The sequence below is a fragment of the Aythya fuligula genome, chromosome 1 (genome assembly GCF_009819795.1).
Source record: "Aythya fuligula isolate bAytFul2 chromosome 1, bAytFul2.pri, whole genome shotgun sequence".
NCBI lineage: Eukaryota > Metazoa > Chordata > Aves > Anseriformes > Anatidae > Aythya > Aythya fuligula.
The window spans coordinates 2,473,192-2,496,037 of NC_045559.1; the positions used below are offsets into that span (position 1 = coordinate 2,473,192).

Genomic DNA, 22,846 nt, shown 5'->3' on the forward strand with positions numbered 1-22,846 from the left:
TTAAAAAGACAATTAGTTGGTAATGGTTTTTTTAAAGTTTTGCTATGGTTTGACTATCTCATCTCCTATGACTTCTTTGGAAAGCTTTTGTCTTGAAAGCCACTTGAATTTTTTTTTTTTTTTTTTTTCCTTTTTTGAATAAAACAGATCATAGATTTTTCAAACACTCCCTGGTAATGAATTGTTGGAGTCTGTTCTACTTGGCTAGCTGGGCTCCATATGGTGTGGTATTTTGTCTGTCATTAGCCAGATAACTTATTACAGCCTCTGTATTTCTAAACATCCTCATCTGTTTAAAGAAAATCTTTCTAAACTCTAAATCAGCTTTTAAAAATACGTACACAGTGGTGCACAAAGGTGGCTCTCAGTGGTAGGTTATCAGATTGCAGCCATTAGTTTCTTTTTTTTTTTCTTTCTGTGCTTGGGGAGGGTCTCTGTAACTGCGATTCACTTACGGTTTAATTGATACTCTGATGTGTCTGAGTGCTTCCCCCCGACCTTGTTTTGTCATGTCTCAGCAGTGCGTTGCATATATGACAGGCTCTTAGTAAACTTCATGGCGGGGACAGCTTTTGCAGAAAAGAACAACAAATCCTCCAGTGCAAATGCGAAGTGAAAGAAGGATGAAGAACAATATTAGAGGAGAACCCTTTGGGAAACTACTCACCAAAAATGTTATATTAAAATCAATACTGGGGCTCGACCTTTTTGTGGTACTGTATATTTTAAAGCTTACTATTGATTTCTGTTTTAATAACATGCTTATTATAGTTTACTGGCACAGGTCTGCAGAACATAAAGGAAAATAAAATGGTTTATTTAGAATATTCATTTTATATTTTACTGAGACTTTAATTTATGAAGAGCATATTAATTTATTTTCAGTTCATATGGGTAGTGCATTAAATGTGATGAAAAATTTTTGAAGTAGATTTTTTTTCATCCTAAACGATTCTATTTTCCGAGGTAATTAGCTATGTCAAATTGGGAGAGTGGCTTTTTCTCCCAGTATTCTTCCCACAGGGGACAAAAAGCTACTTTGTTAGTCAGAAAATAGTTATAATCTAGTATTCTGCCACAGGGGCCTCTTGATAGTGTGAAAGTGTGAAAACAGTCAGGAAAATTGTCTCGTCCCTACTGCTGACAGTAGGATAGAAAGCTGGAAATACTTCCATGAAATAGCAAAAGTGAATAGAATTGTTTCAGCTTCTGCTACATCAGGAATAAGAATTTTATGTGTTCTGACATGAGTGACCATACTGTTTTTAAAAAGCAGCTAAAGTTGGTAATTGAGTTTTAGGAACACAGGCATTGTCACAACAGGCCCGTGCTGGAGGCTTGCCGCCTCAGGTAGGCCTTTCTCTGACAGGGTTTTCATGAAGTAAGTACTGTAGAGGTTCAAGCACTGTTTAAAAATACTATTGAGAGAAATTGTTTGTAGACCAAAGTTTCTTCATCAGTGTTGTCATTCCTGGATGGAAAAAAAAAAAAAAAAGAAGATACTGGTATAAGAAGCTCTACGTGTGAAGTAAAGCTCGGCTGTCAGCACTGCCACATTTATGTAGCCTGTGGAGAATTGCGCTTTGTTCATACACCTTCATACAGTGTGACTTGTCCTCAGTGGATGGTTAGCCTTTTTCTTATATAATATTCAGTGTAATAGGGAAATTTGAGAGAACAAAACTTGCTCATTTATAGTTACAAACAGGACTTTAGAAGCGAAGCCCTAAATTGCATATAAATTGGAAAGGCCGGCTAACACGACAGCTAGAAGGGGTCTCCCGTCTCTGAATGTGACATGCACATATGTGTGACTCACGTACATTATTTGAAGATGTATAGTTCGTTGCACACTAGAGAGAGGACTTAAAATAGCAGCTGGATAGGATTGTCGAGTAAGCTTTTACAGAGTGGGACATCTGATAACATAGGAATGTGGTGAAGGCTGTTTGCTTACCAGAACAAAATATACAAGTTTGATGTGTGTGACTGTTTACAAAACAAAACAAAACAAAAAAAAACAACAGACCGAAACAAAAAAAAAAAAAAAAAAACATTTGCTTTGACTGTCCAAAGGGCCAATTCAGCCTCAGGACTGGGGAGCACCCAAGGAGAAAGAGACAGATTTTGGCATCGCTTCTACAGGTTGAGTTCCTTCTGTTTTCCCTTCCTGGCCATGCCCTTCTCCCCTCTCACAGCACAAGTATCCCATGTCCTGTCTGACACCCAGCAAAAGATTTAGAAGTGAATTTATTCTTCAATGGGTGTAATGCTATTGAGGTCTGGAGGTTTTATGGGATAACAGTGCTCTGCCGGAGGAAAAGAAGGAATGGGCAGTGTCAGGCTGGGTCAAGATCCTTTGTGTTTGAGGGAGAAGTAACGAAATGCGAAGATGCTTGATGTTTGGGCACAGATTGACCTGTAAAACACTATTATGGTCAGGTGAGGTATTGTAACTGATCCCTCTTCCAACAGCCAACTGTTGAAGATATAATTTTATAATGGGGGTGAAGTCACCTGATTGGGATTGCATTGCACCTTCTGTTTTTTATAGTCTTAAAAGTTTAGCACGTTATCTTACCTGCAAAATGCTTAGGAAACAAAAATATTTGAAGCCATGCTGCTTAGAAGGATGCAGGTTTGGAGATACCAGCCTGCCAGAGGAGCCCCTTTTGTTTTCCTTGTTGTTTTCTGGGAAGAAAAAACAGTATTTGGCTATGGTCAGGTTACTCTCCAAGATTCTGTTATTGGTCTTACTCTTAATACTGTTATGTCTGGTGCTCAGTATATGCAGGGATGAATCTTGGAGACAGGAAGTGAAAATTGAAGAAAGCAGCGCTATAATTCACTCCTACCTTTATAAACCCCCATTTTCAAGGGATTATTTTTCACTTTGATTTTTAAACTTGGCATCTCAGCTGACAATGGTATACGAAGCTTCATCTTGATAAGTTTATTTCTCAGGGAGATTGGAAAATGACTTGAAGCCAGTGAGTTTATTTGGAGAGAGCATCAACAAAAATAACACTGCTTCATAGTTTTATAGTTTTAGATTCAAGGAGGGAGGAGGAAAACTATTCCCCCATGGCAATTTAAAACAAATCTTTGCTTTCAAACTGCTGAGCTCTTTCATTTTGAAAAGTAGCAAATAAGTAGACATAGAAAAGAAACACTTTTTTTTTTTTTTTTTAAAACAAAAAAAGGTAACTACCCCTTCACTTTAATGGAGAATTAATGTTGTCATAATTTCATGACTGCCTTTGCAGATCCCAAGAGGAGTGATATTAAATTGGAAAGTAATTTCAACTGGAGTTATGAGAATATCAAGAAAAGTCTCAACTAAATACTTATACAAATTATGTAAAACAGTTTTACTATTCTGACTTGGGTTCTCTGCATGCCTCTGGCATAAAGGTAGAAATTTGTTCATCTATTCTGTCTTTATATAAAACTGATTTATATGCACATATTTTAAAAACAGTGGCCATATGAAGTATAATTAAACCCCCCCATGTTTAAACAGCCTTCCCTTCCTCCTGCTCAACCACCTCTATACTCCCCTAGAGAAGGAAGACAACCTACAAAACACCAAGCACCCTGAGAAAAAAGAAGTTAACCCAACCAACTTAGGTAAGGTATCAGCACACCGACAGGAGTTAGTGTCCATCTTGCACTAGGTATTAACAAGCTGTCTGTGGAAGTCTTGTTGATAAATTGAAGAGCTGTATATAATTACAAGTCTTGAAATTAGTGTCTTTGATCTCTTGATCAAGCACTGGCACATAAAATAACATGGCCATTAGCAAAGATTTTCAATTGACAGATGTTATGCTGAGGCTGGAGGGCAGCTGGGAAAAGGAAATGAATGAAATGTTCAGCTGAATGTTATTGCTTGAACCTCGTTGTTACGGGTGATTTTAGAAGTACAGCATTGAAGCAGAGGGAGGATGATCGAGAGAACAGAGAAATGGTTAAGCAGGTAAGGTGGAACATAGTTTTATTTTACCAAGATAAATTGTGCAGAGTAGGTTGGTGTTCTCCTGGGTTGTATAACAAGCTAAAGAAGGATAGCAAACCAGACTTCCTACTGTAAAGCAAAACACTCAGTGTTTCGCTGTCTTGGATATTAATACCAGACACAAAAATGCCTGAAACTAATCCCAGAACTGTAAAATTATTTGGGACTGACCAAAGACAAGATTGTAATGGGACATACTGGAGGGAGGGATTGCCATAGTATTGAAAGTTTGTGTTGTTTAGGGATCAATTTGGTAATTACCACCACTTTCCTACTTTCAGTATATTTTCTATATATTTTTTGAAAATGTATTTTCAACATATTTTCCAATGAGTGATCCACAAACTTCTTGTATGCGTATGGCCAGCATTAAGGAGGGACAGGCCATTGTGAGGAAGAAATGCCTATGGACTAGAGTAGTGGAGTTCCTGTTAAAAGAATAATATGAAGTATGAGCACAGGAAAGTAACAGTAATTACTATGAGACCATACTAAAATCTCCAAAAAGAAAAAGATGCGTGAAACAGATGATGAACACATTTGTTTTTGTTATATTAATTCCCAAGATCCAGAGCAGCTGCCAACTCTCCTCAGAGGACAAAAAGACCTCCTAGTTCATATCCTGAGCGTGTAACGTGGCCTCTCTCATTTTCTCTTCTTCCTTCTGTTTCTGCATTTTAACTTGTCTCTGAGCTATTGGAAATTGCCTGGCTTCTGTGGCCAGTCAGCTGGGATGGTTTCAGTCGTACCGGTAAGTGCCTGGTTGCCCATTGCTCGTATGGCCCTGGGGGAAGCCAGATACCAGGTCTGGAGTACGTTGGGTTAGATGAAGAGGGCTCAATTTTTGCACCCTGCTGGTGTGTAGCACAAATTGCCTTACTCAGCATTGTTTGGTGGGACAGGGAAGGGGAGCACTGCTGCCACCTTAGATCTCTCCTCTCTCCTTCCACACGTTGTTACCATTACAGCTTTTGATGATTTGCAGCGAATTTGTGATAAGAATTTTGATTGTGAATCTTGTGGTCTATAGAGAGTACAGCAATTTTGATCGACGTATTCCCACTTGAATAGTTTTGAACTAAGCAGCCATCAAGTGATTGCAGATCAGGATTTGATGACCTGCATCTTCGCTTTCTTTGATTTTATAATGCCATGTTTTTATAGCTTTAGCATTTTTCCTTTGCCTTGCTTCATTTCTATTTTACCAGTCCTAATTGTCTCTTATTTAATAAAATCTGTTTAGTATGGAGAGGTCTCAAAAACCACTTGGGTGGAACATAATTTTGGGGAAGTTGTATTCCAATCTTAAATTTAGCAGAGGCTTCTGTTCTCCAATGGATGTTTTTTAGTAATGGTTTGAGTTCTCCTCCCTTCCCACAACAGGGCAGTGCATAATTTATAATACAATTCACGTATAATGTCACCAAAAGAACACAGTAAAATAGAGGAAAAAAAACACTACATTTTGCCTATCTGTGACAAATGGGCAGTAGATAATGCAAAAATTGAAGGTAAAAGGTTTGCTTTGTACAACATGGGTATGTGGTGCAGAAGAATGATGTTTCCTGTGAACTTTTGCATAAACTGAAACGGAGATGAGTTTTTCTTAAATGTGTAAATAATGCTGGAAAGTGTCTTCAATTCAAGCAGAACTTTTTCGTGTTGTCATTCTGAGACTTCAGTAGAGAAAGAGGCATTGCCAGTGATTCTGTGATTCAGGTAATTTATTTTTCATATCTCTGGCCTTAACCAAGTTTTGTAGGAGCAGATGAGCGTTAGATAAGTAATGTATCTGAATTTGCAGCCAGGTGAATTTGAGTAAGAGAAATATCCATTTCACACTTCCCAGTTTAAGTTTAGGTTAAAGGTTTTCCTGATTTCTCGAGCATCTTTTCAAATCCCTTGTCAGCAACAGTGATTTTCAACAACATTCGTGTAGCACATTGAGTATGCATTCATTAAATATTGAAAGTCAGTGCTGGGAAACATTATTCATTCATTAATATTGCATCGTGGCCTAAACTGCATTGTTCAAAACATTTTTGGATGTTATGCAAGTCTGTCAGAATGCATTAACATTCTTGGTTGCGTCAAGCTAGGAAAAAAAAACAACACACAAACAAACAACGAACGGTTTCCACTGTAAATCCATTGTACTCTTATTTTTAGTTAGTGTAAGCTTTCTGAAGTCTCAGTGTAAGGAAATATACAGATATACTTTTTCAGTGCTGAAGTGTTGGAGTTTTGTGTCTTTTTACATGGACTTCATACATCAGGTTAGTTTCCAGTTTTTAAGACCAACACCTCTTTAGATTTTCCTGCATTCTGTAGAGCAAAGGACTCTGATTTTCCCAGTAGTGGACTTTGAAACAGGAAATATTTTGATTTTGGTTGGCTGGAGGTAATGAAAAATGACACGGGTCACGCTTCGGACTTGAGTGAGTTTATCTTGGATCACCACGAATCCATCAGATTGTGTAACTTGGAGCTGTAATAAAGATATAACAACTGGCAAGTAATCATTTCCCTGAAAAGTAACAAAAAGAAAATGTTTAATCTTTGATAGAGTAATAAATTTTCAATATCTGGAAATAAGAAGGGCTGAAAATGATACATCGCTGTATTTGCTTTTAATATTGTATTGTTTGCCAGTTTTGGATTTCCCGTGCATTGTGGATTAGTTTGGAATAAAGCACGTAGTGGCCATCAGAGCTCAAGACTCACAAAGCTGCTGTTTTTCTTTTCTTGTTTTGCTCTTTAGCATTTTCTCTGTGTTGTTGTTGTTGTTGTCCATGAATTAAAAGGTGCTTTTTCATTAGTGATAATGTTTAATGTCTGCAGGTGTTTTTCAAGAATGACAGAAATGGATATTTCGAAGTAAACAATTGAGCGACTTCTTCTGGATTGAGGCTTAAATTATTCATCTTGTTAGTGTGGCTAACGTGGTTCACGCTGTGCAAGATTACAGTACCATGTCGTAAATTCAGATGGTATAATTAACAATTTTATTTTCCTGAACCCATTTTCAAAATGGATCTGAAAAGGATAAAAGGACGGAAGTTTTATTTCTTTTCAGAGTTTGTTTCTTAAAAAGAGATTACAGGAAATGTTCCACTTGTCCCATTAGAGAGCCTTCGGGCTTCGTTGTTTGTTTCTTAAATTTCTGCTTCTGCTTCACAGTGATTGGGAAGTTTGACTTCATTTTTTATTTTTGTGGACTCTGTATGATAGCTGCCTGTTATTCATTTTAAGTCACTACTCAATTCAGCATTTTTTTGCTGGTATACACTCATGAAAGTTGCATTTAATAACCCTAGTTCTGTTTGAGTAGAAATAGCTAAGCTGATCTTTAAGGTCCCTTCCTATCCAAACCATTCTATGATACGTACAGAAAGTTTGAAAGCTTGAGAATTAAAATAACTGCTTTCTCCATAAGATTTTAAATATACATTTATTCTATTTATTTCTTAATATGCTTTCATTTAGGCAAATTTGCTTTTCCTCTACTGTCAACTGCAGTAAATGGCCGAGATGCACCAAGCAATTGGGATTTTATGTCCCGTGGTGGTTGTGATGGTCACCGATAACTGATGGTGTGGTTGGGTGCTAGCTGGTCCCACCTGCAGCCTGTTCTGGTGACAGTGTGTGGGACAGCAGCACTGCTGTGATATTCCAGTGGTTTTTCCTTCTGGACAAGTCAGAACCTCCAGAAATAAATCTTCCTTTCGGAGGAGTGGGGTAAGCATTTCAGGCTGTCTTACTGTGCTCTGACAAGTCTGGTGTATTCACATGTGGGTTCTGTTACTAGCATGTAGCGTGTTCATAATTAGTTGAAAAGCTATGTAATAAATGCCAGCCACCTGGAATATTACAATCACTGCTTTTATAGAAAACAAATGAAGATGGATTAAAAAAAAGAGGAATTCAGAAACCAAAAGATTATTCTGCTAAATCCAGGTATTCCCACTTTGGCTTTGGTCTGAAGATCTACTCAAAGGAGAGGGTTAGGACAGATGTTTTGGCCATGTTTGTCTTTTGATTTTTTGCCTCAGTCTCTCCTGCCCAGCCCCACAAAATCTAAATGTAAGAACAAATTGGCTTGAGTATATGTGAGCAGCTGTCAGAAATCTTACTTACCTGTTGCCTGGTGCAAGATAACTCCTTGAGAATAATGTAAAAGGTTTAATGTTGGGCTTAAACAGAATCTGATTTAGATGGAGTGTCCTGTAAACATAGTTTTGATTAAAAAGACCTCAGGAATAAAGCAGTCAAAAAATATGGTAGGACTTAAATATGATAACTAAAAATATCCAAATTCTTATTATGCTTCTGTTTGTTCTGAGATCCATAAATCTTTGGTGATTGTTATATCAGAACTTACTAGCCTCCTGCAGTTTCTGCCATTTCTTTTCTTTTTGTGTGTGTTTTTTTTTTTTTGCTTGTGACAGGAATGCTCAATCATCCTCCAGTCTGTTTTTGAGGAAAACCCAAACTTCATCTATTTAGGTCTGTGCCTTGTGTTCAGTAATTTTGATGCATGCAGTGGTGTCCTGCTCAGAGTGGCTATGAGTGGTATTGTCTCCAATGAGATGGGAATTACTTGAATTTAGGAATTTTCTCTAAAGGGATCTTGAATCAAGTGTTTCATTCAGATGGGTAAGCTTTGTAGCTGTCACAGTATTCATTTGCAAAGGAAATTCAATCATTTATTCTCCTCTAGCTAAGCTTCTAAGTCCAATCTTTAAAAGCAGTAAGAGCCTCAGGCAGAGCAGAAAAATTTTATTTTTTGCTTTGGGGGAAGCAGGATATTTGCAGTGTTGTCTATTGGTACAAAAGCGTGCCCCGTTTTAGCCAGTACAGCTCCTTTTCTTGTGGCAAAAGCTTTTAGTTCACGGGGTCATATAATTAAATATTTTGTCTATCAGCAGATTTCTGGACAGATGGAAAAGTCTCTTTAATGGATACCAAAATGCAGTGTGAAAATCACCAGAAAAAGGAAGACTAGGGGAAATGTGTACCCACTCACGGTGAAGTGGGACAGAGTTCCAGTGACAAAGGACAGAAAATAGGCTGAGATACTCTGTGCAGCCTTCATCTGTAAGAAAACCAGCTTTCAGGAATCCCAGCACCTTGAGATCAGCGGGAAGGGAGCACTGATGACTTACTGATGGAGAAGGATGATCAGGTTAGGATGTTACACAAACTGGACGTAGATAAGTTCATGGGGACTGGCATGTTGCACCCACGGATGTGAGGGAGCTGACTTTAGATCATTGCAAGGCCAATTATTTTTGAAAGGTCATGGTGGTCAGAAGAGGTTCCTGAAGAAGGTAGGAAAGCAAATGGCACTCCGATTTTCAACAAGGGTGAACAGGGAGATCTGAGGACCATGCCAAAAAGCGGTGGAAACAAACTGAAAAGCACAAAATTCCACATGAACACAAGGAAATACAGTGGAGCAGGTCGCCCAAAGACAATGTGGAGTCTCCATCCATGGAGATAACCAAAACCCAACTGGAGACCTTCCTGGGTGTCCTGCTCTGCCTGACCCTGCTTGAGCAGGGAGGTCGGACAAGATGATTACAGAGGTCTGTCTGCTGTCAAAAGGCAGGAACTTCTGCTTTCTGTGTATATAATTGTATGCAATGAAATAGTTCAGAACATGAAATACTGCCAAATGTTAATCTAAACCTGCGTATGTAGAGGTTCTTGTTAATACTCTACGTACTTTCAAATATCCCTATGGAAAAGCGATAGCATTGCATGCTTTGATTAAATCAGTTGCTGTAACTAGATAGCTGTACACTTGAAACAGTATTTCATAATTATTTAGAGTATTTTGTTCAAACTATCAACTTTGCAGAAAAATGTACAGCAAGCAACCTTCTCTGCTGTTTCAGCAGCTGTTTTTTAAAGCACTTTCTGTGTAAATGATCAGTGTAATGCATAATGTCTTTTGTCTGTTAACTGGAGCTTTCCGCTTAAATGTGAGAACCATTATATTGAGCCTTTAATTTTGTTGTAATTAAAAATGTCATTTTAAGTGCTCTATTTATGTGGAATTCTTGGAATAGTGGATGGTACTGACACGTTGTGCTATTTAATTGCCTATAAATTGCAGATACAGATTTATTTATTTATTTATTTTACTTTTGGCTAGGTAATAATATAATTTATTATTGTAGATTTAGCTGATGTTTGCCTTCACTCAGCAGCAGCAGCATGCTGAATGCCAGCAAAATGAATTTGTAATGTCAAGGAAGGAAACTACTGTAAGTTGATGCAAGCAAATGTTTGAGATCAGAAGATAGCTGCCTTGTGTTTGTTTCATTAAGCTCCTACGAGCCACCCAATTATGTAACTCAAATAAATGAAAATTACTTCAAAATCCTACTTCTTCTTTTAAAACTCCGGTGAATTTAAATCAGTTGTGATGGGCATATAGGACATTTTTGTGGATAAAAGTTGCCCAAAGTGGAAGAAGTGTTGTGGATGCTTCAGGAAGTTAGCTGGTTATATTTTATTCCGTAGGTACAGTGAGATACATCTCTGATCACAAGAATGAGGATTTGAGTAGATAGGAAAGACTTAATATTTTTGCTTTAAGGCACTGTTATGTGCAAGTCAGCCTTGGATGTTTCTGAAGAACATAAAATGAGTACCTTTTTGGCCTAAACTCTTTAAAATTTCACCATGAAATAGGTATCTTTCTTTCATAGTGGAATGCCACCCCAAGCAGGAAAAAATGATGGCAAAATATTTGCTGTGCTGCTTTCTTTCTCTGATATAACTTCAGTGTCTTGATCTAAAAATTTGATAAAACTCCTCCTTAATAGACAGAAGAGGTCATAATGAGAACTGCTAAAAGTCAAGTGGAACTTTCTTTACTCTGGTATGTCTTAAACTAGATTTTTATTTCTTTTTTTTTCCTCCCCATTTGCAAAGAAAGGTTTTTTTGGGGAGACTAGGAGGTAATCCAGACAGCTCTGGAACTGCTGAAGTAAAATGAGTGGCAAAGATATCACAAAGGTGGAAGAGAAGACCTGTTACTGATTGAGAAAGAAATGGAAAGTGAGACAAAACACATCTTTATTAAAGGGAGAAAGTGACAACATATAATTAGATTTTTTTTTTCCCTGTAACAACATAGCTGCAACATAGCTTTTAAACAATAGGTTTAAAAGTAGGCATAATCTCTTTGATGACTTAAAATAATTGTCAATTTTAGAAAATAAGTGGTTAAACTGGAGGCTTGTGGACAATGACAGATGGAGATTGTTAGGCTAGTAGGTGGTTTGTAATGGGATTTCTCAGCAGTCTTGGAAGTGAAGTTAATATTTTTATTTCTCTGAGATGTTTATGGTACTACATTTAGTGATAATATTATAAAAGAAAGATTAAAGGATCATGTCAGGAAATAAATGACTGACAACTAGTAACTAATAAGTATTATGAAAGTGTAAGGTAGATCTGCTAACAAACTAACAAAGACGTTGGCATTGTAAATCTGCTAACTAGAAACAGCACAGAGTAAAAGCTTGCGAAGTATTAGTTAATCACCACAGTGATTGTACGATTTACAAAGCAAATGATTTGTCTAACACGTTTTTGCTTTCATACAGTAGGAGATGGAGAGAGAAATATCCTTGCCAGTGTAAGAGTTGTGCTGAGGTCTCCTCTGGAAATATAGCATGATGTTCTGGACCAACTGCTGAGAAGAGCCCATGGGCTGATCAAGGAAACAAGGATTTCCTATATAAGGCTAAAATGTGGACTTTATTTTCATGAGAGAGCAAGCCAAACTGTTGTCTTAAGATCTTTGGTAAAACCTTGTTGGCCCCAAAATGAATGTGTTTAAATGGGGCAACTGTAAAGTCAGCTGGGAAATTGCAAAAATGTTCCTAGTCTCTGGAATCTGCAACAGTCTTTCAGATCCAGTAAGGGCAGTAATAAGGTTTTTTTTATTATTGTATTTTCTCTTTTGATGAAGTTGATCGGTTTATGCAAAGCATTTCCGTGGCTTAGCTGCAAAACTGGAAACTACCCGGTGACCCAGGGAATACTTAAGAGTTTTCTGCTTGGATATTTACACTGATAGTGTTATATTTTTATACCTTTTTGAGTGCATTTATAAGAAACATCAAAAAATCGCATTTCTGAGGAAAAAGGGTGGTCTGTGACTAAGAAAACTGTGTTTGTGTGAACTGTTACAAACACCACAGATAAGATCTTCACTTTTTGATGTAGATATTTCATATCCTCATTATTGGTATTAATGAGGTAGGCGATGTTTAATGTTCTTTTAATCTTCAGGTACTTGCAAAGAACACATCACTTACTGTTTAGTAGTAATTTCTTCACTTTACATGCCTAGTGGTGGAAAAGGAGGCAAGGGGGATAGTAACTTATTAAAATCCAATAATGCATTACTGCTGGAGATAGGAATTGGAAGTCAGGGTCTCTCCCTGTACTCCCACCACTTACCTTATTGCAGTAGGTTCCATGGCAGGCTGGTCTATTAAGGATGGTGAGGCGTGATTGCTGACATAGGATGGCACAGAATCCTTTTTCTGAGTTGGTAGTACGTGGTGTGCTTGGAAACCAGCAATTTGCAGGATCAGGTGGGTTGTACAGCTTTGGCAGGCATTTTCTGGGAGCCAGCTTGGGGTGTCCTGTCCCCAACCCTTCCAGCTGTTCGTGGCCAAGACTATTTTCAAAATGAAAATAGCTACGATACGGGATGAGATACGTGAGCTGATTTTAAACGGGCTAGCTCAGGTCAAGTCTTGCTGTGAGTTCTCTGCTCGCATGAAACCAGCGTTACACATCCATCCCTCCTGTTGCTCGTGTGGACGTACCCACAGCTGTGTCATTGTCTGTTAATTCAGTGGGATGGCCCTTTCTGATGAAAAGCTGCTCAACAGCTCACGGTAAGGTGGGAAATCAGGTGACACGTGTACAGAGGCGAGATTCTGGGTCACCATCTTGGAACAAGTGTGCAGCAAAGGGCGTGCAGAGTTTGGGCAAAAGCAGAAAAGAAGAGTCCGTCCCTCTGTAGTGTACTTAGCAGGGAAGCTGAATGTAGCAGCAGTCGGGTTAAGCCATCAAAGGGTTTATCTTGACATTGGGAACCTGTTAGTTTTGAGTGTTAGGGAAGCTGACTTTCTTCTTTTTGTAAGAGTGGTTGAGAGGAGACCTCACTAAGGTTGGTAATTCCAGGGGCAAGACTCAATGAGCTCCTGACAAAAACGGGAATAATTTCTAAGAATTAGGTGTAACCATCTAAGTACTTTTTTAATTTTGGAGAGTTTGTAATGTGGAAGCCTCCAGCAGCTTTTTCTGATATTCTCTGATTTCATGTACTTTAATTACTCTGCCAGGTACAATATACATAAAGAAGAGATGGATTTTGAGGGGGAAAGCATCTGTGGGAAGTAAAACCCATAAAGGATGAGGAAGGAGCTTACTGCAGTCTCTGGAAACACAGAGTGCTTTCTCTGTTGTCTCTTACAAGAAAAAGCTGCCAAGACTTCTATTTTGACACTTTTTTTCTTTTTAGACAAAACATTATTTCTCCAATGGAAAAGAGAAGCAGAATGTTTTGACTGCAGCATTGATTGTGTGAATGATTTGATACACCAATGCTGCTGGAATAATTTGGGGGACCTTGGGAAATCACTTAATGGAATTTGGTCCATGGCTGCATAATCTGACTTTTTGCTGGAGTAATTGAAGATGCTGCTTAATAAACTTTTTATAAAGACTCCCAGTTGGTTGCTGCATTTCAGAGGGTTGTGTCTGAGCACAGAAGTAATACATCTTGTAATTGTCTTTTTCCTCCCCACCCCACTCAAATATTTTCCCTGGGGAAGAATCTAATGTACTGTAATGCTAGTACCTTTTACAAAGTGACCCTACTCATTATGATTTGTTCTCTGAAGCTCCCTTGACAATGTATAAATGCACCGAGAATCCTTAAGCTTCCTTTCCTCCACTTTTTGAAAGTGTATTTGAAAACCTATGTGATAGTGCCATTACTATTCTGAGTTCCCTAATGCTGGCGCTGTGCTCGGTGTCACAACATGTGCTCAGTAGAAATGTTTTATTAGCTAACCAATTTATATCTATCTATTTTTAATAAAAATATGATATGGTGTGCTTACAGAGAGCACTCTAGGAAAGATTTACCTGCTCTAGGGAACCTGCTTTGGCAGGGGGGTTGGACCTGATGATCTTCTGAGGTCCCTTCCAACCCCTACAATTCTGTGATTTCTAGTAAATGTATGGTTTTGTGACATGCAAATGGTGAGAGTTTTCTGCTTTAGCTGTGCTAACTCTGTTGCAACAAGTTCAGTAGCTCTTTCCATCTCATCCTCTCCAATTTCTGGGGAAGGTTTATTATGGTTGTTGGGTCTTTTTGCAGCTTGGTAGATACACACAGTATTTGGGTTTGTGGTTTGTCCAGAGGTCAGAAAACGTTATTCTGTAGCAGAAAAGAATGGAAATTTTACCTGGAAGTTAGGTGGGGAGAAAGAGTTTCCTTGAAAAAAGATTACTTAAAACAAACAAGACCAGTACCCTCCTACAAACAGAGCTCTGTGCATATCCTTGGTACTTAAGAGATACATTTGCTTTAAGTCTTGACTGAGTTGTCTTTTATATGATTTAATAAATTGTGTTACTAAGATGCGTTGAATTTGCATATTCTGTTTTTAATACTAATCTGAAATAAACTTCTGGCATTTGTACTGAATTCATATTCAGCTGTCCTAAGACTCCTGTAATAATTTCAGCGACTATTTTTGAAGTAACTGTGCTTATAGCTTTTTAAAATACATCTGTAATATAACCTTTCAATCTAAATTTCCCTCCCCTTCCTGTAGGTTGAAGCAAGAACAAGCGTATGTACGTGATGAGTTTGGCAAAATTCTGGACCGAGAAAGGATTTCTTCAAATGAGCACTTGACTCGAGCCATTCTTCGAGAGAGAGCTGCCACAGAAGAGGAGCGGCAGAAGGCACAACGCTTTGTGAGTTCAAAAACTTATGTAGAAGTCTTGGATTTTTAACCAAGCATATCTTTCAAGCTATTAGTAGAAGAAGAAAACGTATCTTGCCTTGTTATTTTTCTTTTCCTTACTACTAAATTCTATAATTTTATTTTACTGTTCGCAAATTTCCCTGTCCTAAGAACAGCTGAATAAAAAGAACCAAACGTTTCTGAAGGTTGCAAGTATAACACATCTCCTTGTTTTAGGGGGGGTAATATTGAAGCCTTTTTCTGTTTTCAGTTGAAGAGTAATATGATTGTTTAGGTCTATTTAAAAATCACGTTATTGTATGTTAAGAAGATACAGAATATGAGATGCTCTTCTAGAAATTAATTGCTTCATATCAGAAGGGAATCCATAATATTCCTGGCTAAAAGCCTGGCTAACAATAGGGATTCAAAAAGTACAACTTTGAAGTCTCTTTTGTTCTAGAAAACAAAAAGAATTGTCTAACTTTTGATTGTCTCAAATCTTGGAACCGGCTTAGTGAAAAATTCTGTATCAAAGACTCCCATTTCATTAGAGCTGACGTATAAAGACTTGGTGACAAGGAAGTTGTAAAATACAGCTGGCTGTTTTCTTTTGAAAATTGACAATATATATTTCAGCCCATTTCAAATGTCTGGCAGATTTATAGCTTCCTATATAGCAGTTGCTTGCTGTATTGAGTCTTCTTTGTAACAAGAATCATTCTCTGAGGTATGAATATCAGTTCTTAGATTTTTTTTAATATTTTTTTTTTGTAGAAATTAGTGGAGTATAAACGGTAAACAAATTGATCTTCCCAAGAAAAGAGTTTCATGTCACTTATGTGAGCATTCCTTTTAAAATAAATGGGGTTATTTATGACAACATCTATATAAGTGTTTGACCCTAAGTATCTGAAATGAAATCAAACTTTTCTAAGACTTACTGGTTGGTAATGCAGCAAACTAGTCACTTCAATAGTTTTATCTGTGCTCTGTAAATACAAATCTATCACCTACATCGTCACAGAATTGCAGAATGGTTGAGGTTGGAAGGGACCCAGAGCACATCACTCAGGACTGTGTCCAGATGCCTTTTGAGCATCTCCAGGGATGGAGACTTGAAAACCTCTCTGGGCAACCTGTTACAGTGCTCAGTAAAATCACTTAGGTATCTTACCTGAGTGTAAGTGTCTTCTGCAGCCATTTCTCAACGTTTTTTTAGACCTCTAACGGTGTTGTTGTTGAAGAATAACTGCATGGCAGACAAACAGTTACTGTTTTCTCATCTTTAAATATAGGAACAAAGGAAAATGGAGAGTAATTATGACCAAGATACAGTCTTAGTCTTATGCCTTAAACCCTTGGTTTGTTAATGTCATGCAGTATGGATGAGGATTTTGTGCCTCAGCCTAATGAAGTACTGAAGATTTATACTAGAGAATATTATTTGCATGAGTTACCAGGGGTTTTCCATCTTTGTGCTTTTGAGAATCGTGTTATGCCTTTCTCATCAGCCAAATGCTCGATTTCATATTGATATCGATATCATATTCATATCAATATCCATAGATTTCATATTATGACTATGAAACTGGTATACTCAGCCTTTAAATCAAATTTATTGATAATTTTCACTTATTCCAGAATATTTAAGCTAGAACCGCCTAAATGAAGCAATCAGGAATTGCTATTAACTAATTTGGGGCATTATCAGCTTGAGGAGCATTGTTTCAAGGTGTGTGCTGTTAATGCATATGGAGGTGGGCTTGGAGAAAGAATGTACAGATGGTGCTAATGAAACAAAGCAAATGCCTTAAAATGTTACAGGATGTCCTCTTGCATGGAATTGTAGAGTGACTGGCTGCCTTTCAAGGGAAAAACACCACAGCCTGGCATTTTAGGGAGCTGTCTACCAAAACTGTGCCTTTTCAGTCTATGAAATTGCCTTGAGATTCTTTTGTGAAGATCCCTATATTCTTCTACTGCGTTTTTTTTTGTTTGTTTGTTTGTTTCTACCATAATTTACAAACAGCAGAATATATTTTTTCAATATATCAGACTTGAATTCCTAAAATTTGTAACATGGGGATGTATCTATGTGCACCATTTGTCAGGTAGGGTGAATAATCCCGTGTGCTGGTTACCTGCTGGAGTAGGTTGATATTTTATGTAGCCTGGATTTGATTGCATCTGTCAGAGAAAAAAGTATTGGAGGAAAAAGTAGTGTTTTGGAAATGTCAATAGCATTATCTACAGAGTTAATTCCTTTGCCACTAAATTGTTTAAACAGCGCACAGGAAAAGATATTATGGCTATAAAGGAAGAATATTTTTTATAAAGGCTGCTAATTCAGTTTTAATAATCAGACATGACATTGTTAGATTGAAGGAATATTTCCCATTCTTAAACCATTTTAATACCAGCTGCTGCTTATAGGTTTGGACAGAGGAAACTTTTAAGTGTCAGCACACCAAAAGTTAATACTAACTTTTCATACAAATGAAGGAAATTGATACAAATGAAGCTAAAATGGACAGCTAAGACAGTAAAAGCTTTGCAGGTGACAAGACGTAGAGAGAAATGTCATTTGTCTCTTTAAGCAAAAGTATTCCACTTGTCAAGAAAAAGAAATCTAAAGGAAGTCAGCAGAGCTTGAACAGCAAGGTAAGGCAAGGGAGTGCACCCTTAAAGCAATCTGAAACAATTTTTCAGCAAGCAGAATGAGGAAGATCATGACACTTGCTTGGCTAAGTGTTAAAAAAACAACCCCCCAAAACCCAGGTATGACAGGTAAGATTTTAAGGAACGTTTAAGAAAAGGTATAAAAATTAACATGGATATGTGTGTGCAATCCCACAGCCTCCGTGGAACAGAAATCCTACCAAAGGCTGTAGGGCCAAGAGATGACTGTGGAATACCTGTAGTGCTTGGAAGAGATGAAACCACAGCAGCGAAATACCCTGAATTAATTCTTCCACGTGTCTCTTGAAAGTGGAGGAACATCAGAAAGTTCCCATGCTGGAACTTTTCTTTGCAGAGATCTCCTCGGATGAGGTCTCAGATCTGAAGATTCAGTAGAAAATTTTAATGGAAGTTGACAGTTTCACCAATAACAGCTCTTCAGGCCTGGGTGATAGTCATAAAGGCTCTGAAAGAAACTCGGTGATGATAGATGAGCTAATGATAGCTGAACTGCTTATGTGCTGTGTAAGCTCTTGCAGAGAGCTCCCTCGGTACAAGTGGACTGGAAAGTGGCTGATGGGATGTCAGCTTCTTTAAAAATGGTTCTGGGGGAGATCCAGAGATATACAAACCAGTAGTTCTGATGATTATACCAACCAAGGTAGAAATTCAAATTTAGAGGAGAATTTGCAGACCCTCCAGTGCACCGTGTGCTTGAGAAGTGTGTGCAGCAGTGCAGCACATCAAAAAATACTTCTTTCTTCCATACCCTTAGCATGTGTACTTACAATGTGGTATTTTTTTGCCTATCCTTCTTAAAGGAGGACTTTATGATGACTTGAGGCTTTTATTTCAGTCTGAGCATAAAGAATTTTGGTACAGGCGTGATCCTCTCTGGCAAGGACTGATGCAGTCGAGGGTCCCAGTCTTCTGAGTGCTCCAAGAGTACTGGTATTAGGTTTTACTCGCCCAGGCAGCAGACCCATCCTCCTTGACACTACTTACGACTGAGGTTTTTGCTGCACATCTGAAAGTTGTGGGTAGTTGAGCCAGGCAGAGTCTTGCTGAGTGGCTTTAAATGTGGGAGCTTTGCCATAAATAGCTTATTGATGTTCCATCACTTGAGTCATTACGAGAGTTGGGGTGAGACACAGAGAACATGGAGTGAAAAATCAATAGTTATCCAAAGTGCAGAGGACCTGTTGTATTTCCATCTCCTTATAATGACCTGGAGTTTACTGTTAACATGTTTACTTCACTGTCTGGACTGAAACGAGCTGTCATTAAGACCCTATATGTTAGAAAATGGTTTTATTGAGCTGCCAATGACATTAAAGTCTCATTTCCCTTTGAAAAGGCACAGAAATATTGTTCTGTTCATTTGCTGTAACCATAACATTAAAATTTGATTATTGCTATCATTAGAAATCTGTATCCATACTAATATAATTACATACATTTCTCCGTGTATTGTTCCAGGCTTTCATTGAAGTACCTGTTAGAGAATGAAGTCTGTTGTGGCAGAGGGTTTTTGTTTTGTTTTGTTTTGTAAATCATTTTCCGTACAAGAAAGTCTATTAATAAATTCTGTGATCAAAAAATCAATGTAGTAGAAGTATCCTTATATTAAAAAGCAGTTTTTGCACCTTAGGTGAATGTGGTAATCAGATTATTGGAAATTTGAGGTGTATAATTCTTCTTTTACTTTTCTGAGCACTGAAATCAATAGACAAAATGCATTCCTTGATATATTAGAGCTGAAACATGTTGAGTTATGTTAGGAGTGAATTTGACCTATTGTCATAATTGAATACATATTGTTAAAATAGAGTGTTTCACTCTTCTGTGTCTCAACTGTTTAGATGTTTTCCCTATCATCCTTGGGTGGTTGGTCCAAATCACTAGGTCCATGTGCTATGCACTGACCTTTCCTTTAGTGTTGCATTTATTTTTCCCCGTCCTCAATTCATTAGCTTTGTCAAGAGGAGGTCCTCTATTTTCCATAAGCAGATTATATGCTGACCCTTCCTGCTCTTTCCAAACAGTCCTGTGCTAACCATATTTTAAGGATGACTTCACTAGAAAATACTGGGGGGAAAAATTACTAAACGAGTTAAGGCATTAGTTCTCAAGAGAAAAGAAGTCTGTTTACAAACCTGCAGTATTTATTACATACCTCATTTAGCTCATTCATCATTTTAATAGAAAAATGAATCTTTTTAGATGATTCTGAAATAATTTGAGGTAAACTACATAGCCTGAGGCAAAACATGATTGCTTACTGTAGAGAGGACCAAGCTGTTTCTGAAAAATACAGTGTGATTGGTGACTGTAACTTACAATTTATCATTGTGAAAATATTAAAGGCTCGCGTTTGAAAATTAGACTTAAGGTTTGGAAACAACATGGTACAAAATTAAATCTAGCGATAGTTCTTTTGTCTCTTGTTCTGCAGTTTTTATAATGTAGAAGTATCTGTACTCCTGGAAAGCAGGTATCTTTGCAGATTTACTCATAAGGTTTCTTTCGGGTTTATGTACGTGGTTCTTTGTTGCCAAGTGCTGTTCTCCTTGCCATTTAGAAATCGCTGTTTTATTGCAGCAAACGGTCTTTTTGCATTAGTAGTCTGGTGACATGGACAAAAGTCATCTGTTTGGCTTTGTTCTTTCCTGCTGTAGAGGACAGGGCAAAATTAAAACGAGGAGGAAGAAGTTACTTCTGAACGTTAAGGATGAGGTCTCCAGGGTTTTGTTTGGCTTTGTTTTGGGGGAGAGGGGCTTGGTGGCTTTATTGCAGAAGGAAGTGGGATATGTTGAAAAAGTCATTTGCATTTTAAAAATATTAAACTTCGTTGCACTCTATGTGCTTACCTTCATTTGAATAAACATAATGTTGTGAATATGGCTTACATCTCTCTTGGCACACATTTATTCTCCCTCTCTTTCTGGCATTTCTGCTGCAGCAGGAAGGTGTTTGGGATAGGAATCTGTCATTCTGACTGTTTGGGGATGAAAACAGGTGATGTGAAACTGCTGTACGAACAAGAAGGTGTTGCTGTGCAAATAGAGATCAATAATGTTTGTTTCCAGCAATGCAGGAAACGAGACTTCCTGCCAAATATTTGCAAACCATGAGTGATTTTTCTTAGCTGGACAGATGTATGTGCCTTGAGGAAATGGCAAAGGCTCATTTGCATGTCTAAAATTATTTTATTAATGAGAGAACAATCTTTTCCCCCTTGATGTAGTTAAACAATAAAAAATAATTTAAAATAGCCTGTGGGTGATAGTACTGTTCTTGCTCTAGGTTGTAATCCCAGTACGACCTCTGTCACGTCAACAGTTAAGCAATGTTTTATTTCATCTCTGAAACTGCCATTAAGTGCCTGCAAACTAGAATAAGAAATTGCTTACCTGTATCTCTCTTCTGTTCCTTTATAACATCCATTCTGACATTTAAAATAGTTGTTTTAATGGAACAATACAAATAATTTTCTCCTTCTTCCACTTTCTGACTTGACATGTCGTAGACCTGTAATTTTTTATTTTTATAGCTAATGATCAATTGTTTTTTCTCAAAGTGAGGCATATAAAATGAAAAATGCAGTAAAAATAGAAAATGTAGGGTACATAAAGTGAATATTTATTCTCTTTAAAAGTTTCTTTTTGAATGGTTAGAGGAATGTGTTTTGTTAGTCAAGCAGCATTTAAACGCATGCTGGTTTTTTAATTCCTATATAGCAAAACCCAAGATATTTGACAGAAGCAAAATTAATCACTGTGTTATCTCAGCATCCAGATGAAGATCTAGTGCTTTACAAAGCCTGCTGCTCCATCAATTTGTTCTTTTGGTTGAATTCAAATTGAGTTCATTTTTATAGATTCACTGCATAATACTCTCCTCTCTCCTCCCTCATTCATTAACCAATTTGTTCTTGCTACTCCCTTTTTATTGAATGGCTAACAAAATTGCCATGCTATCTTTTCAAATGACTATCATCATTCCTTGTCATGCATGGGCAAAAAGTAAGCATATTCATTCTTTTTACATATACGTTTGCTTCTTCCAGAGAGAAGACCCATTTCTGCCCTCAAGATATCGTGAAAAGGATGCTTTAAATAACCTTCTCTTGAAGCTTTTGGCATAATGCTTGTGTATAAGTATTCCCATCCAGACTCCATTTGATTTCTTCTGGGCCTTTAGAGCTTGTACGCCCTGCTGGTTGTATGGCACAACAAAAGCCAAATCAAAGAGTTGTCAAGACTTGTCCTTGTCCATGATGTGGTACAAACGCATGCAGTGGATTAAAATGTGCTTCTTTGACAGAAGTCTTTATTGTAGCACAGTCTCTCCATTTCTTCAAAACAATTTGTCAGGACTTAAGACTCTCATTCTGACTTTTATTTAACATTTATTTACTCTCAGGTTAGGTTAATTTTGACTGGGCAGATAGTCCTCACGTCTCTCCTTTCTAATGCTTAGGTTGCCTAACCCCATTTGGTTGAATTAGAAGACTTAAGAGAAGAAAGGTTGTTCAGGAGGTGGGGGGAATTAAGAGTAATTTGTTTTACTAACACCCACTACCTTTAAGTCATCCTGGGACTCTACACTGCATAACGAGGGTATTTTGTTGGGGGAAAACCTGCTGAGAGAAAGAAGGGGACCAAACTATTGGAAGAGTATAGTTGGAAGGTATCCAGCCACCTGTCTGAAAGACGTTCACGAGGTTGATCAGTGGTCTTCGTGTTGCTGTTCTGTGGTGTTCGGTCTGTGTGCTGGGGTGGTGGTTGCTGTAATCAGGACTCTGCATATCCTGTGGAAAGCAGGCTCTGAGACAAGAGCCATTCCTCTTAAAGAACAAAGCTACAAAAAGCCAGGGGGTTGTTGTGAATGGTAGTAAAATTGGAAACTGCTGCATATAATGTTCTTTATGGCGTAATTGGGTAGTTTTATTTAATGTACCTCCCATCAATTTTGTATCCATCCCCTTTTATTGAGAACAGTTGAAAATCTGGATGCTGAGTTTTGTGGTAGAGCTTGGTTAGAAGTATGTGGGATGTATGCTTCTTACAAAATCTTGGATTTTGTGATATTTAAGGAGATTAAGAGACTGTGTCTTACTAATACT

At 37.7% G+C, this 22,846-nt stretch overlaps 1 protein-coding gene across 2 annotated transcripts in view; it reads left to right on the forward strand.

The window, feature by feature from the left end:
- The window catches only part of CHCHD3 (coiled-coil-helix-coiled-coil-helix domain containing 3), a 148,227-nt gene that overhangs the window by 32,387 nt on the left and 92,994 nt on the right, over positions 1-22,846 (forward strand). For both annotated transcript variants that reach the window (XM_032200014.1, XM_032200024.1), the window contains exon 4: positions 14,902-15,046. In XM_032200014.1, coding sequence (XP_032055905.1) covers positions 14,902-15,046 — 145 coding nt within the window. The remainder of the gene's footprint in view (positions 1-14,901; positions 15,047-22,846) is intronic.